Source organism: Podarcis bocagei, assembly GCF_964188305.1.
Source record: "Podarcis bocagei genome assembly, chromosome: 4".
Lineage (NCBI taxonomy): Eukaryota > Metazoa > Chordata > Lepidosauria > Squamata > Lacertidae > Podarcis > Podarcis bocagei.
In genome coordinates, this window is record NC_138128.1 from 31,813,790 (window position 1) to 31,831,518 (window position 17,729).

The following is a 17,729-nucleotide window of genomic DNA, read 5'->3' on the forward strand; positions in this document are numbered from 1 at the left end:
GTAACCATAGAAGTCCATCCTTCAGTTTGATTGCGTCTTTCTGGGCCCGGAACCAAAAATGTTGTATTTGCAGAGTCCTGTACACAGCGGAATGATGAGCAGTATGTGCCACATGCTTAACTTTGCTTTATTTTCACTTCAATGTTGAGAGATTACAAACATGCATCTTGCCTCTGCGGGAGCAGAGAAGCAACCGTCCTTCTCCTTGGAACAAAGAACACCGAGAGAAGAATGAAAAACAGGAAACCAGTGTACGTCACATCCAGTCTCCCATTCCCGTGGGAAACCCAACAGTACTCTGACTGTGGAATGCAAAACATTGTCCCGTGGCAGGCACTTCGCTGCACAGTGAAGAAAGCAGAAACCAACATAGACACTGGGTGTAACCATAGAATATCCATCCTGCCAGCTGGAAGTATTATGGTAGGGGTCTATCCAGAGGCAGGGAGGACCTATGACTTAAATCAAATAGGTTGGCCCCCATAGGGTTGCCACCTTGAGGAGTGCTGTGGCCCTAGATCCCACTTGGTGCTTGGAAAAGGCATTTCCGGTTCCAGTATTCTTTTAATGGGATGCCCCTTTCCCTAGGAGAGGCAGGCAGAGGCTTACAACCTCCCCCCCAACAAGCCAGCCCAATGCCAAAAGCATCACCTGTGTCTTGGATTTGGCAGTATCCCTTTCTGGAGCCTCTAGTCCCTGCTGCAACTGGTCTCTTCCTCTTCAGCTTAACATTTCTTTCCAAATTCTTTGAAAAACTGAGCTTTAAACATCTGAAGCAATTAGATTGATTTTGTACACCCTGTCTGCGAGTACAGACTGTTCTTTTAAACATATAAAGTGTAAATCAAACTACAAAATGACGATTAATATCAAATCTTTTTCACTAAACTTGTAACATCCTCTTGACTACATTATCTTCTGTGTGAGCACACAGGTAGTGGCAATTTCCTTGATACTCGCTTATCTCACTGTTTTGCCAAGAACTTTCCCTCCTTGGGCTTTTCTTTATATCCACTCCTTTGATTGTTCTTTGTTCTTTTTTATAATGAGATCTCAAAGAAAAAGCACCAATGGCAAATAAAGTGGGTAGCATTTGGGCCAGGGAGAAAGCTGAACGTTATTGAAGCCCATTGATTTCCTGTTTGTAAACTCATAGTGTTTAGTAAATTGCTTACTGATGTATATTACTTTTTTTAAAAAACCCAAAACACTAATAAAAAAGCCCATGGACTGATTTGCCCCTGGAATTTAGGGGAAGATTTCTGCATAAATGCCAGAAATCTTGAACTTTGGGGGGGTTTGTGCGTGGAGGCTTCAAGATGCCTCAAGATGCATGCTGATCACAAGTCTGGCACACATGTGTACAGAAGGACAGCAAGATCTTTGAACACCCTTTAGAAACCCTTCCCCAGCTTGTTGCCCTCCAGATGTTTTGGATCATAACTCCCACCAGCCACATATGAGAGGGCATCAGCTTGGGGAAGGCTACTTTAGTACAAGATGGATTTCAATGGGTTTGATCCAGGCAAACCTCCAAGTGTATTGAGAAGATTTGAAGAAAGTTTGGCAGTGACCCAAGGCTAGTTCCAGGGGTTGGGAGCTCTATACCCTCTATCAATCTTTCTTGTGCTTTACTAAATCACAGTTGAACTCCAGCATGGGTCTTCTGTGCATTCTCTTGGTCTGAATCTTCTTGTAGCTTTTATTTAATGTAGCTTGGTATTGAATTGTTCCCCCCCCCCCAGCCCCTTCTCCCTTTCAGCTTTTATGATTAATAAGCTTTTTCTGCTCGTAAAGTATAGGGTTTTCTTTTGTGCTTTTCAGGTATGATAGACAGCATCGTATCTCCGGATTCTCTTGATAGTGAGCTGACCAGATTGGTGCTGGTAAATGCAGTATACTTTAAGGGACTATGGAAATCACGTTTCCAGCCAGAAAACACAAAAAAGCGAACATTTAACGGAGCTGATGGAAAGACTTACCAAGTGCCTATGCTGGCTCAGTTGTCAGTGTTCCGATGTGGTATGTTCAATAATTTTTTTTTCTTTGCTGGACTGTTTTTTTTTGCTCTAGAGTGGATTTCATCCTTAAAGCAGCAGGTGCCCATCTTGCCTGCTTTTCCCCAGTTTCTGAGGAAGGCAAGGTAAAAAAACTGGAGAAACTCAACATGTCTAAAACTATGAAAGAGTACATGCTAAATTTTGTAGTGATGTTGGAAGGTACAAAGCATGAGAACAGCAATGGTTTTGCTGGTATGGCTCTGCACGACAGATAGGGAACCTGTGGCCCTCCAGATGTTGTAGAACTACAAGTTCCATCATCCCTGGCTTTGGGCTGTTCTTCCTGGGGTTGATGGGAACTGGAGTGTGTGGAAATGTCATTGTTTCTTTGGTGTGTGCACCCACTAGTATTGATGCTATCTACGGCCCCCTTTTTATCCTAAGCTTGGCTATGTACAGTGGTGCCTCGCAAGACGAAAATAATTCGTTCCGCGGGTCTTTTCGTCTTGCGATGTTCTTCGTCTTGCGAAGCACGGTCCGTCGCAACTGCGCCTCTTCAAGCGGCTTTAAAAAAAAAGCGCAAGACGTTTTCGTCTTGCGAAGCAAGCCCATAGGGAAATTCGTCTAGCGAAGCAACGCAAATCCGAAAAACCCTTTCGTCTAGCGAGTTTTTCATCTTGCGAGGCATTCGTCTTGTGGGGCACCACTGTAGTTGCCATTTCTTGGCCAGTAACACTTTGATTAGCTCACATTCTCTCTGATTCCTTTGAAAAATACTTCATGATGATTTCAGTTGCCTTGGGGGAGGCAGCTAATGTAAGTCTCTGCCTGCTGAGAAAGAAGTGATTCAGCATGAGCATTTTAAATCTTGTAACATTTCCAAACTCAGTTCCAATGTAACATAGGGTGTGTTTGAACAAAAGGAAGTGTTTTTGAAGAATGCGGAACCAGTGGCCTTGCAGATGATGGTGGATTCCAGCTCCCGTTAGCCCCAACTAGCATGGTCAGTAGTCTGGGAAGATGGGAGTTGTAAGTCAACAACAACTGGGAGGCCACAGAGTTCCCAATCCTGTGCTACTTTATCCCTTTCAGAATTCCCTCTTCCAATGAGATGTGGTCAGGTGTCCTTTCATTCTTGGCAGCAATCCAGCACTAACAGCTCCGATCTTCTGTTGAAACATTTTGTGTTGATAGATAGCATATGGTCTTCCTAATAAGCATTAGTACTCTCATCCCCTTAAAGAAACCCAAGCTGGATTAACAGGTTTTAGCTCCATAATTCATAATTAAACGTTCATACCTCAACACATGCATCAAATTGAGACTGAATAAAAATGGAGAGTGGGAAGTGAGAACAGCTTTTAAAAATTGCACCAGTTAATTGGGGGCCAAGCACTTATAGTGCAATATTGTGCATGTTTGCTTGGAAGAAACTCCTACTGGGTTCAATGGGCTGACTCCCTAGTAAGTGAATTAGGATTCCAGCCCACTTTGGAAAGTCTTCATTAGCTTGTTCATTTGATTAATTAAACTTGGCAACTCTAATACAAATGCTAGTTTACAAAGATTCTGTATTTCACAACAGACTATTCTTATTTGCAATACTGCAAATCTATAATGGGATGTTTGATATTTCACGATTTCTGAAAGAGGCACCTTATTGCTAATAAAACTATTATTGTAATCTTTTGAAGTTGCCAGTTGAACCTTACTTTATTACTAGCAGGATGCTTATTTAAATGTTGATTGTAAAGAACAATGAGAGTAACTTAAAAAGGGATAACAGGAGTCCTTAAACATTAAAAAGCTTTTCATATTTTTGTTGAAGATACCCCATTCTCCTTATAGCATATGCAGCATTTGAGAATAGAAGCTTTTTAATGAAACTCTGTAATACCAAACTGTTCAGTTTCTGTTAATTGGTTCTCGTGGGAAACTTGCAGATTCTAGCTTCACCAATTAACTCAAGCTGGTGTCAATTTACTCTTGGCAGAAAGCCCAGGTCTGCTTGACCTAGAAACTACTCGCTCTGATTGGTTAACGAGCAGCACTCAACTCTGTTATCAAGGGATTGCTAGCACAGTTTGGTGTGAGGTGTGTTAGGAGTTAGAAGTGCTGTGTATGGTTTTGAGAGAGAGAAAGAGAGGGTTTATTTTGCTTTTATTTGTATGCAGAAACTCTGCTGGTTTTATTTTTCCTTTTTAATAAATCCTGTAAATAGTTCTTCTGAGTCTAGCTGACTAGTCATTACTGCCGCAACTAGCTTCTTCGCTGTGCAGGAAAACTCTGCTACGTTTGGGCTAAAGCCAATAGGGCTATGCCTGACACTCCAAAGTTCCATGAGGTTATGGGCATTGTACTGCCAGCCTGAGTTGCGGTGGTGTCAGCATCAACGGCGTTGGTTCCAGTAGTTCCAGAAGTTGTTGTTCTCTGGCTGGTTCCTGACCGTGGTGAGCTGGTGACGCAGCGGACACAAGGACAACAGCTGCAGCGTGTGAGTGCTGGGTGCTGTGGTTCCTGTTTTCTCTCTCGGTGGTCGTGAGTAGCTGGTTCCGGGTTCCAGGGACATCGCTCTCAAGATGGCCTCACAACCAGTTCAGATGGCTTTTGAGCGTCTGAATGACTCCAATTACTTGCTGTGGTCGGAACGCATGCAGGCAGTGCTGCAGAGGGATCGTCTCTGGCAAGTGGTGAGTAAGTTTCCTGCAAAGCCTGATGATGAAGACCTCGATAAAGACCAAAGAGCAAGGGCCACAATTGTCTTGGGGCTGGAAGATTCCCAGTTGCCGTATGTGAGGGGAATCAAGACAGCTAGAGGTGTGTGGCAAGCACTTAAAGAACTCCATGTGCGTGAGACAGCGGTTTCCAAGCTGTTCATTCGCAAGGCATTGTACAAGGCAATGTTACAGCCTGGGGTTACAATGCAGGAACACCTACACAGTTTACAGTTAAAGTTTGTTGCGCTACAGGAAAGAGACTGTGCATTAGACCAGCAGGAGAAAGTGGCTATTATTTTGAGTTCTCTCCCGGAAAGCTGGGATAATTTAGTTTTGTCTCTAGAAGGCATACAGGAGCGTGATTTATCAGTCAGTTACGTTACTGGGCGTTTGATTGAAGAATGGCAGAAGAGGCAAGAAAGGTCGTTGGCTGCAGAGGCTTCTACAGGTGGACGGTTTGGAGGGAGTTCTCATGCCGTGCCAGAGGTGGAGCAAAAGCAGCGTACCGGTGAGGAGTCAGCGTTTGCTGTTAGGCGTTGTTTCCGATGTGGGTCCTCAGCGCATCTAAAACGACAATGTCCGGAGTTGGTCAAGTCTCAGTTGCCGGTGCAGGAGCAGAGACGAGATCAGCAGCAGCAGCAGCAGCAGCGTAAAAAGAAATTCTTCAAACGAAAACAGTCGGCTCAGCTGGTGACAGGCGAGGTCAAGATTGCTGATGAGAAACAAGCGGTCTGGGTGGTCGATTCGGGAGCGTCTCGCCACATCGTGAATTCAGATGAATTGTTTGTTTCCAAGAACTCAGCACAGCGCAGCCAGGTGGCTCTAGCAGACGGAAGTACTTCCGAAGTGATTTCGGGGGGTGCAGTTTTTGTTCCTTGTCTTCGTGAGTGCCTGCAAAATGTACTTTGTGTGCCGTCATTAAGGAGCAATCTGATGTCTGTAGATTGTTTGCTAAAAGCTGGGTTTAAAGTGTATTTTGAAGGAGACAGTTGCATTATTAAGAAGGCTGGTGAGATTTTAGGCACTGCTAAGTCAGAGGGAGGCTTGTTTTGGCTTAAAGCAGGATCCCAAGTTGCAGCAGTAGTCAGTAAATCTCAGCCTGCTAACAAAGCTATACATGACAACTGTGTGCACTTATTGCATAGGAAAATGGGGCATGCTTGCTGGAAAAGTGTACTAAAAATGTTTGAATTGGCTGATGGGGGTAATTTAAAGAGTTGTAACAAGTACCTTGATTGTAATGTGTGTAAAAAGGTTAAAACCCACAGAGTCTCTTACCCCAGAAGTGACAGAGTTAGTGAGTCACCGCTACAGCTGGTTCACATGGACGTAATTGGTCCATTTGCTGTAAGCAGGGGTGGAGCGCGTTTTTCACTAACAATTGTGGATGACGCTACACGTTATTCTTGGGTTTTCCCCATGAAGAATAAGGGTGACGTGTTCACTAAGTTTAAAGGCTGGGTGGCATCTGTGGAAAGATTTCTGTCCATTAAACTCAAAAGGATTCAGACGGACAGAGGTGGCGAATTTATGTCAAATGCCTTTAAAGATTGGTTACAAAAGCGTGGCATTGGGCATAGAAAAACGAACGTTTTTTCCCCAGAGGAGAATGGCGTTGCAGAGCGAAAAAACAGATCTTTACAAGATATGATGTTTGCCATGCTTGATGATGCTGATTTACCCATGTCTTATTGGGGGGAGAGCATGCTCACCGCGTGTTATCTCCAAAATAGGCTCTTTCATCAAACAATAGGTACAACCCCGTACTTTAAATTGTTTCAGAAAAAACCTAAAATTGACCATTTGCATGTGTTTGGATCAAAAGCCTGGGTATTAATTCCGAAACAAATGAGAAAGAAGGGAGATCCTAAGACCAAACAGTTAGTGTTTGTGGGTTACCAGGAGCTGGGAAAAGGTTTCCGCTTTGCTGAAGGGACAAATGGCATTGTGATCTCCAGGAATGCCAGTTTTTGTGAACATAGTGGCTGGGAGAGACTACATGCCAATACTGAGGTTTGGTTTGAACCTTCCCAGGAGCTTCATGACTCTGAAGGTAGACACAGAGAATCAGAGTCTGAGGGGGAGGAAAGTTCAGATAAGAGCTCTCAAGAAAGTGGAAGACCTGTTGCTAAGCAACAAAAGAGAGGTCATAGTTCTGAGGAGGAAAGTGGGTCAGAAGAAAAATTTTCTCCCAGAAGATCTAAAAGACAAAACAAAGGAGTGCCTCCAGTGCGTTTTTCCCCAGATACTGCAAATGTGTTTAGTGTAATTGCAGAACCCAAGAGTTTTCAGGAGGTGTTAAAGTTACCAAAAGAGGAGGCAGAGCGCTGGAAACAGGCAATGGAGGAAGAGATGTCCTCTCTGAATGAGCACGAGGTCTTTACACCAGTAGCAGCGCCTGAGGGGGCAAAGATTGTAGGCTGCAGGTGGGTGTACAAAAGACTTAGGCCCGGTTAGGACATATTTAGGGTTGGAAGTGTGCTGGGCCCAAGATGGCAGCTGCCTAATTAGTCAGCAGAACAAAGTTAAACAACTACTGACTACATACAGGATGCAGGATTGCAAAGGGGCAGCGGTGCCTATGGATCCAGGTTTCATAAAAACACTTCATACAGATGAGAGTCCTGAATTTGAACACCCTGATGTATATCACTCTGTAATTGGAAGTTTATTGTATATAGCACAGTGGTCCAGACCTGATATTAGCTATGCAGTAGGCATATTAAGTAGATTGGTCTCAAAACCCACACTAAATGCCTGGAAAGGGGTAAAACAAGTTCTGAGATATCTCAAACAGACAATTGGCTATATGTTACAATTAAATTCTTCCGAGGATGAAATGTTGAGTTGCTACTGTGATAGTGACTGGGGAAATTTGCCAGATAGAAAATCTGTCACAGGACTAGTCATAATGGTCGGTGGAGCTTTAATCAGCTGGCGGTCACGCAAGCAAGACGTTGTAAGTGTGTCATCAACGGAATCAGAGTATGCTGCATTGAGTGAATTGTGCAACGAGGTGATTTATTTCAAGCATTTGATGGCAGATTTAAATGTAAATTGTGGAGAACCAGTACAAGTTTACATTGATAATCAAGCTTGTATAACCTTAAGTAAAACAGAGGGTTTCAAATCGCGTTCCAAACATATCTCTGTAAAATACCAAAATGTACGTTGCTGTGTACAAGACAATGTAATCACCTGTACTTATGTATCAAGTGAAGAAAATGTAGCAGATGTGTTAACTAAACCATTGGCAAAGATAAAGAACAAGCGAATGTGCAAGGGTTTAGGTTTGCTGGAAAAATGATCTCCTACATAGGTGTATTTGGTGTTAATTGTTCAGCAGAATCTGTGAGGGGGTGTTCAGTTTCTGTTAATTGGTTCTCGTGGGAAACTTGCAGATTCTAGCTTCACCAATTAACTCAAGCTGGTGTCAATTTACTCTTGGCAGAAAGCCCAGGTCTGCTTGACCTAGAAACTACTCGCTCTGATTGGTTAACGAGCAGCACTCAACTCTGTTATCAAGGGATTGCTAGCACAGTTTGGTGTGAGGTGTGTTAGGAGTTAGAAGTGCTGTGTATGGTTTTGAGAGAGAGAAAGAGAGGGTTTATTTTGCTTTTATTTGTATGCAGAAACTCTGCTGGTTTTATTTTTCCTTTTTAATAAATCCTGTAAATAGTTCTTCTGAGTCTAGCTGACTAGTCATTACTGCCGCAACTAGCTTCTTCGCTGTGCAGGAAAACTCTGCTACGTTTGGGCTAAAGCCAATAGGGCTATGCCTGACACTCCAAAGTTCCATGAGGTTATGGGCATTGTACTGCCAGCCTGAGTTGCGGTGGTGTCAGCATCAACGGCGTTGGTTCCAGTAGTTCCAGAAGTTGTTGTTCTCTGGCTGGTTCCTGACCGTGGTGAGCTGGTGACGCAGCGGACACAAGGACAACAGCTGCAGCGTGTGAGTGCTGGGTGCTGTGGTTCCTGTTTTCTCTCTCGGTGGTCGTGAGTAGCTGGTTCCGGGTTCCAGGGACATCGCTCTCAAGATGGCCTCACAACCAGTTCAGATGGCTTTTGAGCGTCTGAATGACTCCAATTACTTGCTGTGGTCGGAACGCATGCAGGCAGTGCTGCAGAGGGATCGTCTCTGGCAAGTGGTGAGTAAGTTTCCTGCAAAGCCTGATGATGAAGACCTCGATAAAGACCAAAGAGCAAGGGCCACAATTGTCTTGGGGCTGGAAGATTCCCAGTTGCCGTATGTGAGGGGAATCAAGACAGCTAGAGGTGTGTGGCAAGCACTTAAAGAACTCCATGTGCGTGAGACAGCGGTTTCCAAGCTGTTCATTCGCAAGGCATTGTACAAGGCAATGTTACAGCCTGGGGTTACAATGCAGGAACACCTACACAGTTTACAGTTAAAGTTTGTTGCGCTACAGGAAAGAGACTGTGCATTAGACCAGCAGGAGAAAGTGGCTATTATTTTGAGTTCTCTCCCGGAAAGCTGGGATAATTTAGTTTTGTCTCTAGAAGGCATACAGGAGCGTGATTTATCAGTCAGTTACGTTACTGGGCGTTTGATTGAAGAATGGCAGAAGAGGCAAGAAAGGTCGTTGGCTGCAGAGGCTTCTACAGGTGGACGGTTTGGAGGGAGTTCTCATGCCGTGCCAGAGGTGGAGCAAAAGCAGCGTACCGGTGAGGAGTCAGCGTTTGCTGTTAGGCGTTGTTTCCGATGTGGGTCCTCAGCGCATCTAAAACGACAATGTCCGGAGTTGGTCAAGTCTCAGTTGCCGGTGCAGGAGCAGAGACGAGATCAGCAGCAGCAGCAGCAGCAGCGTAAAAAGAAATTCTTCAAACGAAAACAGTCGGCTCAGCTGGTGACAGGCGAGGTCAAGATTGCTGATGAGAAACAAGCGGTCTGGGTGGTCGATTCGGGAGCGTCTCGCCACATCGTGAATTCAGATGAATTGTTTGTTTCCAAGAACTCAGCACAGCGCAGCCAGGTGGCTCTAGCAGACGGAAGTACTTCCGAAGTGATTTCGGGGGGTGCAGTTTTTGTTCCTTGTCTTCGTGAGTGCCTGCAAAATGTACTTTGTGTGCTGTCATTAAGGAGCAATCTGATGTCTGTAGATTGTTTGCTAAAAGCTGGGTTTAAAGTGTATTTTGAAGGAGACAGTTGCATTATTAAGAAGGCTGGTGAGATTTTAGGCACTGCTAAGTCAGAGGGAGGCTTGTTTTGGCTTAAAGCAGGATCCCAAGTTGCAGCAGTAGTCAGTAAATCTCAGCCTGCTAACAAAGCTATACATGACAACTGTGTGCACTTATTGCATAGGAAAATGGGGCATGCTTGCTGGAAAAGTGTACTAAAAATGTTTGAATTGGCTGATGGGGGTAATTTAAAGAGTTGTAACAAGTACCTTGATTGTAATGTGTGTAAAAAGGTTAAAACCCACAGAGTCTCTTACCCCAGAAGTGACAGAGTTAGTGAGTCACCGCTACAGCTGGTTCACATGGACGTAATTGGTCCATTTGCTGTAAGCAGGGGTGGAGCGCGTTTTTCACTAACAATTGTGGATGACGCTACACGTTATTCTTGGGTTTTCCCCATGAAGAATAAGGGTGACGTGTTCACTAAGTTTAAAGGCTGGGTGGCATCTGTGGAAAGATTTCTGTCCATTAAACTCAAAAGGATTCAGACGGACAGAGGTGGCGAATTTATGTCAAATGCCTTTAAAGATTGGTTACAAAAGCGTGGCATTGGGCATAGAAAAACGAACGTTTTTTCCCCAGAGGAGAATGGCGTTGCAGAGCGAAAAAACAGATCTTTACAAGATATGATGTTTGCCATGCTTGATGATGCTGATTTACCCATGTCTTATTGGGGGGAGAGCATGCTCACCGCGTGTTATCTCCAAAGTTCCATGACAAACATTGTGCACGCAATAATAATTTGCTGTAGTTTTCCCAACATTGTATTTTTGTTGTTTATCTAAGCCACTTGATTTCTCATATGGATGTCCTGCAATAGAGTCAAGAGTAGATGTTCTGTTTGAATCCTTTACCTCTTTGATGATAGTTTTAAAAACTTAACATTTACACATTATCATTTGGCCAGTTGCAATCTTCTTACAGTATTAACATTAATTCTTATCCAAAAAGACCAGTTCCATTTTTAGGACTGTTTTCTTGTCCAGTGTAATATTTGGGGGTGTGAGGTGGCAAAAGGAAGGCCATCTGTTCTGTGTTTGGTCTGCCCTAGCCTCACGTAGCAGGGAAATTCAGCTTGTATATAAAGAATCTGCTGAAGACATTGCTAGATTTTGGTACCTGTAGGTAGCAAACTTCCTTCTTCCAAAGAATGTCGGGTTCATTATTGTTATGCTGTCACTGAGATAGCTCGTGCCACCTATACTAATAGTGAATTCAGGTGCTGTTACTTTTATTAAGTAGAAATGATAACAACATTTATATATCACTTGATGGTTGTAAAACCTCTAAGCTGCTTGCAGCATTATTAAAATTATCAATAAAACAGATCACAATATTTAAAGATAATTAAAGTTAACTGTAAAAAGGTTAAAACACACCCATATCTGTGGGTCTGGGCAGGCTTGCCTGAACAAAAATGCTTTAAGTTGTTGTGGCATCTTCACAGTGAAAACAGGACTGCTGAAACAGAAGGTATCAGCATCTTCAGGGAAGTTCCAAGGTTTGCAGAAGTACAAAGCAAACAAAAAGGGGAAACACTCTCCTCTCAAAAAGGCTCAAAGACAGACATACTTAGAGCTGCAAAATGCTTGAGTAGTTGGGGCAAGCAATGCGTTTGCTGTATTTCCTGACTATTTTCTTGCTGTCCTCATAATACCAGATTCATGGCTCATGTTTAGAAGTTTTGTAGAGACAGTTGGTATGACACTTAGCCAGTTTGGGGATCTCTTTCCCCCAGTTTCGAACATGGCATGAGAAGATAGGGAAAGCCCCTTTTTTGGTTTCTGTGTGTCTATTTCCTTTCAGCTTTAATCTATTGCAGAAGCATTGAGGAGCAATTGCTATCAGTAGCATGACTTCATATGCAATGATATTCAGATACACCACCCTGGGATATGCAGTGGTGAAAAGGGTGGGCTATGCATTTTAAAAAGTTTAGTTGTGACGCCATGACTTCTGTAACGTTCTTTATTTTTATTTTTATTTTTTATAATGATATTTATTGAAACAGAAGATTTTTTTTTAAAAAAATACACAAAAAAGACAAGATTACAAAAAAGAAGAAAAAACAAAAACATAAGAAACCGTTCTTTAAATGAGGCTTCACCAGTCCGAGGAAGGAGGTGGGATTAGGGCAATGCTGGTGGAGCCGGGAAAGAGAAATACAGTGGTACCTCGGATTAAGAACTTAATTTGTTCTGGAGGTCTGTTCTTAACCTGAGGTACCACTTTAGCTAATGGGGCCTCCCGCTGCTGCCGCGCTGCCGGAGCACGATTTCTGTTCTCATCCTGAAGCAAAGTTCTTAACCCGAGGTACTATTTCTGGGTTAGCAGAGTCTGTAAACTGAAGCGTATGTAACCTGAAGCGTCTGTAACCCGAGGTACCACTGTAGTGATTCTGCATTTCATTGGCCTTTTACTGTGTGTGAGGGTGTTTATATAAACATTAAGAACATAATTTACGGAGCATAATAATAGTCAGAATAATAATAAACTAATCATAAGAACAGCCCCCTCCCCACACACATTTAACAGGTCATAGATTATTTAATGGCTGAAGGCCTGAGTAAAGAGGAATATTTTCATCCAGTGCCTAAAGACATGTAATGATGGTGCCAGGCGAGCCTCTCTGGGGAGAGCATTCCTCAAATGGGGAGCCACCACAGAAAAGTCCTGTTCTTGTGTTGTCACCCTCCAAACCTCTCCGGCAGGGGAGACATAGGGAAGGGCCTCAGAAGACAAGTGGAGGGGCTGGGTCAGTTCATATGGGGAGAGGCGGTCCTTCAGGTACTGAGGTACCAAGCCATGTAAGGCTTTATAGGTCTACACCAGCACTTTGAATTAGAACCAGAAACTAATTGGCAGCCAGTGCAGTCAAGCCAGGATTGGAATTATATGCCTTGTCTAGACATGGAATAGTTGGTATTCACCAGTGTGCATTAGAATCAAACTTAATCATAAGTTTTGTTTATTCAGGCCTGTATCAGGATCATATGCTGAAAACATTGGGGGATGTCACAATGACTCCCTGTCACCCCACAAAACCCCTGAAATTTCCATGAACTAGCCTGTGCTGTCTGAAAATCTGTAGCAGCAGAAAACATTGCACAGGCGGAGTCTTCAGACAGTCAGAGCTGGAAGTCTGGGTGGCTGCCTGTTGCAGCTTGCTTTCCTTCAGCCTAGCCTGAAAGGTATGAACAAACTCCTTGGCATCAGGATGAACATAATAATAATTTATTATTATATCCCACCCTCCCCAGCCAAAGCTGGGCTCAGAGCGGCTAACAACAGTAAAAATAGCACAGTTTACATAAAATCACAGTCAATTGAAATACATTCTAAAATCAGTTCAGAATCAAATTAATGGCAACCATTGGGCTAGAGTTCTATGAGGATTACAGAAGGAGGGGGTCAGACTGCACCTTGGCCAAAGGCCTGGTGGAACAGCTCTGTCTTGCAGGCCCCGCAGAAAGATGTTGCGTCCTGCAGGGCCCTAGTCTCTTGAGACAGAGCGTTCCACCAGATCGGGACTACGGCCAAAAAAGCCCTTGCTGTGGTTGAGGCCAGCCTAACCTCCCTGTGGACTGGGATCTCCAAGATGTTTTTATTTGAAGACCGTAAGGTCCTCCGTGGGACATACCAGGAGATGGCTTTTGTGATTCTCCCATGAGCACAGGAAGAGACGTTCTGATGGCCAATGGGGCCAAAAGGGAGAAGGAACAAGTGGTGCTCCCCCTCCAGCCTGAAATGTTTGCGGGTGTGCTGGCTTCATCATGGTCTCTTCACCTGCAGAGTGATTAGAGAGGGGAAGAAGTGACCTGCAGGGCAGGACAGCAGCTGCAGGTGAAATGAAAGGGGCAAGTTGGGATATTCACGAGGAAGTTCTGGGGCAAAAAATGTCCTTTTTTCTGCCTTTCTTTCTCTGCCAGCAACTTCCTTGTAGATCCCCAACTCTCCTCCTGCTTCAGGGAACAGGCTGAGGACAAGCTGATCCAATTTGTTTCAACAGCTACTTATTACTGAGACAGTGTTGCAATACAGACTGAAGGTTTTCTTGTCTTGGATCCCCCCCCCCATCCCATTTCTTTTACTTGCTCTGTTTCTTTCAGGCACAACAAGTACTCCTAATGACTTGTGGTACAATATCATTGAATTGCCATACCATGGTGAAAGTATCAGTATGCTGATTGCTCTGCCCACGGAAAGCACAACTCCTTTGTCTGCTATTATTCCTCACATTAGCACAAAAACGATACAGAGCTGGATGACGACTATGGTGCAGAAGAGAGTGCAGGTTATTTTACCCAAGTAGGTTCTGTTCCCCCCACTTTATCTCACACATATTTATGTCACCCCTATTGAAAAACCTTTTTGCAATTGGACTTAATTTCAGTCTCAGGCTGATGCTCTTCTGTTGCTCCCACCAGGTTTACTGCGGAGGCAGAAACAGACTTAAAGGAACCTTTGCAGGAGCTTGGCATTCGAGATATGTTTGATCAGTCAAAGGCAAATTTTGCAAAAATAACAAGTGAGTTACCCTCTCATTCTCTTGTCCATGAGTTTTAGGACTAGGGATTTGTGGAAATAATTTGGTTGGTTTGAATTTTATCCCACTTCTCACTGAAATTAATTTATCAAAACACTGCATTGTGATCTGTTAGTGTCATTTTTTTCATGCCAAGTGATTCCCTGGTACAATTTTTTTAGCAGGTGGGGGGGGGGAATGGCATATCTTAATAACAGCATACAGAAGCAGATTGACGTCTCCTTCTGTTTATGTATAATGAAAAGGGTTGGCTGCTCCCTGGAATGTAGCATGAGGATGTGTATACATAATATTTATGGCACATATGTTCTGTGTTTGACCCTTAACAGGAACAGGAAACATTCATGTATCTCAGATCTTGCAAAAAACAAAGATTGAAGTGAGTGAAGATGGAACCAAAGCATCTGCAGCAACAAGTAAGCATTTCACTGGTTCTCCCTAATCATCATTAATGCATATAGAGATTTTAGGTTTTTTAAAAATAGAAAAAATCATAATTTCATTAATTTTAAAAGTATAGCTGAAATGGCACTGCCAAGTCAGAATAATCATTTAACAGACTTCCAGAAAGCACTTGTGCATTCCCTAATTCGAACTTAGGAAGGCAGACCAATGGTCCATCTAGGTCAGTTTTGTCTACACTGACTGGCAGCTGGTCTCCAGGGTTCAGAATGCCTTTCCCAGCCCTGGAGAAGTGGGAGATTGAACCTGAGACCTTCTGCATGCAAAGCAGATGCTCTGCCCCTGAGCGAACCCCTTCCCCAGTTATGTCACTCTGCAAGGCAAAATTCTTCACTTGGAGATTTTTCTTTTCTTTTTTCCAGAAAGTAGTGTAGAATTTTTCTAAATAAATATAGCTTAAAGCAGGGGCGTTCATACACTCACCAGAGCGATGTGACTCTCAGTAGCTACTGGACTTCAGCATTTCCAAATTATAGAGTAATTTGCCCAAATCTAATTATAGTTTAGGAATATGGCATTTTAAGTCTCAAACTGATGCCTTTCTGTTGCCCCCACCCTGGACTGCTTAAAAGGTAAATAGATTAAATTCTTCAATTTAGGAAGTACTGGTATATTGCTATCTAGTTAGAAAAATGTTCACTGGTTCGTACAAAAAGGTTTAAAGGTAATGCAAAGATGAAAAATACAAAGTGGCTTACAAAAGTATTCAAAATACAATAATACTAGGCAGGAACTTTTCAGAACTTGTTTTTAAACCTTGCTTCTGTTTAGGCACACCTGCCCAGATACGTAATTTTAAGATGTTATTTGATTGGGTAGGTTGTTTTGCAGTTGCTGTTTTTATTTATATATTTTTTTGGGGGGGTGATGTTAACTTGCTTTTAATGTTTACTTTAATGGATATTATTTATATAAGCCACTTAGAGGGGTTTTTTTGTTGATTAAGCAGCTTATAAATCTTGCTAAATAAAATGTAAAAATAAGTTTAGAACCATCGAGTGACTATTTTTTCCCTGTTTCTGTTTGTCCAAGCTGCAATTTTAATAGCCAGGTCATCCCCACCTTGGTTTGTGGTAGACAGGCCATTTGTATTCTTCATACGGCACAATCCTACAGGTAAGTAATATTGACTTTCACTGAATTAAATGCAAACAGCCTTCCTCAGGAGACAGAAGCCTACCGCTAAAAACAGACATCTCTTACATGCTTTCTTGCCTTACTAAATTTGGTCCTCAACCTCCTCCCTCCTTATACTGTGCATAGGAGATTTCTTCTCTTGGAGGCAACGCAGCAGCCTGCAGCTGCGCAGGATTTCAACACTCGAGGGGTTGTTGCCAGGGACTAACAGGCCCCTCTGTTCCACTGGCATATTTATTAGCTCATCTCCATAAATGGTGCATGCTGGAGGTAAAAAGTGCCAACGCTGTGGAGGAAGAGGACTTCTGGCATGAGTTCCCAGACACAGGCAGCTCAGGACATCAAAGGCACATTATGCGATTCCGAAGAGGAGCACTGGCCGGTTGTCAAAACACACATCTCCTCTCTTTGCTCCACTTCGAAACCCTGTTTTTCTTCTAATTGATATTCTAGGCTCAGTATGAGCTAGCTGCTTAGGAAAAACACCTTCTCACCTCCTTCACCCCCATCTCCGCGCAAAAATGACTCACAAGGGGACTTGAGGGACCAGGGCATCTTAACACACAAACACACACACTCTCTCTATATATGCAACATTTCAGTCATCTCATTGTCTCCTCCACAACCACCCAGCATCAAAGCAGGCTAAGAACAAAATCTGCTGGCATGCACTGAATATTTTAAAGATGCCATACAGAAGTGGCAGGCTGATTTCAGTGGAATCTTCTAGGAAGTGTTGCTCCTGGTAGCAGACATCAGATGCATAAGTGATTTTTTTTTTTTTACTAAAGCTGTACCTGGTGGGTTAGATCTTTTGAATAATGGATCAGAACTGAAAGCCAGCACACTTCGTACATCCACCTTCGTACATCCAGGGCTTGTCCTGAATTACCGTATTTTTTGCTCTATAAGACTCACTTTTTCCCTCCTAAAAAGTAAGGGAAAATGTGTGTGCATCTTATCGAGCGAATGCAGACTGCGCAGCTTTCCCAGAAGCCAGAACAGCAAGAGGGATCGTTGCTTTCTCTGCGCAGCGATCCCTCTTGTTCTGGCTTCTGAGATTCAGAATATTTTTTTTCTTGTTTTTCTCCTCCAAAAACTAGGTGCGTCTTATGGTCTGGTGCGTCTTATAGAGTGAAAAATACGGTAATAACTGAATGTTTGCTATGTATTGCTAAGCGTAGCTGCTTCCAGAGAATACAAAGGGCCTGCAATACACCTCCCTGCGTGAGAGGTGTATTGCAGGCCCTTTGTATTCTCTGGAAGCAGCTACGCTTAGCAATACCTAGCGAACATTCACTTATTAATTCAGGACAAGCCCTCTGTATATAACTGCATAAGAAGGGATTTTTTAAAGCAGGGAGTTAGGAATGAAATACTCTGGGATTGAGGTTCGGGATGTTTGTTTGTTTCCCTTGTTAAAATTCAGTGGCCCTATTCAGGCAATAGGAGACCTCAGGGAATACTGTCTTGCTTCTGATTTTTGTAGGTTGCTCTGGAAGTCTTGATGGTGCTTTAAATAAATAAAATCTTGCATTTTCTAGCACTAGCCTTGGGGGCAGGGGAGTACCACACAAGTGGGTGTAGGGATAAGCCTGTCACCCTCTATGGGTTCAAGAGCAGCTGTTTAAAGCAGGGAGCCTGTTTCATCTTCTGGAAGCTCCCCTCGTG

The 17,729-nt window shown here is 43.3% G+C and overlaps 1 protein-coding gene and 1 long non-coding RNA gene across 2 annotated transcripts in view; one reads left to right on the top strand and one right to left on the bottom strand.

Annotated features, from left to right (window-relative positions):
* Nucleotides 1–17,729, top strand: part of SERPINE2 (serpin family E member 2) — a 37,854-nt gene that overhangs the window by 16,520 nt on the left and 3,605 nt on the right. The window contains exons 4-8 of the mRNA XM_081192701.1: nucleotides 1,825–2,022; nucleotides 14,023–14,221; nucleotides 14,341–14,441; nucleotides 14,789–14,875; nucleotides 15,954–16,037. Coding sequence (XP_081048827.1) covers nucleotides 1,825–2,022; nucleotides 14,023–14,221; nucleotides 14,341–14,441; nucleotides 14,789–14,875; nucleotides 15,954–16,037 — 669 coding nt within the window. The remainder of the gene's footprint in view (nucleotides 1–1,824; nucleotides 2,023–14,022; nucleotides 14,222–14,340; nucleotides 14,442–14,788; nucleotides 14,876–15,953; nucleotides 16,038–17,729) is intronic.
* Nucleotides 2,080–3,894, bottom strand: LOC308584820. The gene is made up of 2 exons (XR_014007036.1): nucleotides 2,705–3,894; nucleotides 2,080–2,449 (listed from the first exon to the last, which is right to left on the bottom strand). It is a non-coding gene; the product is annotated as an uncharacterized lncRNA (long non-coding RNA).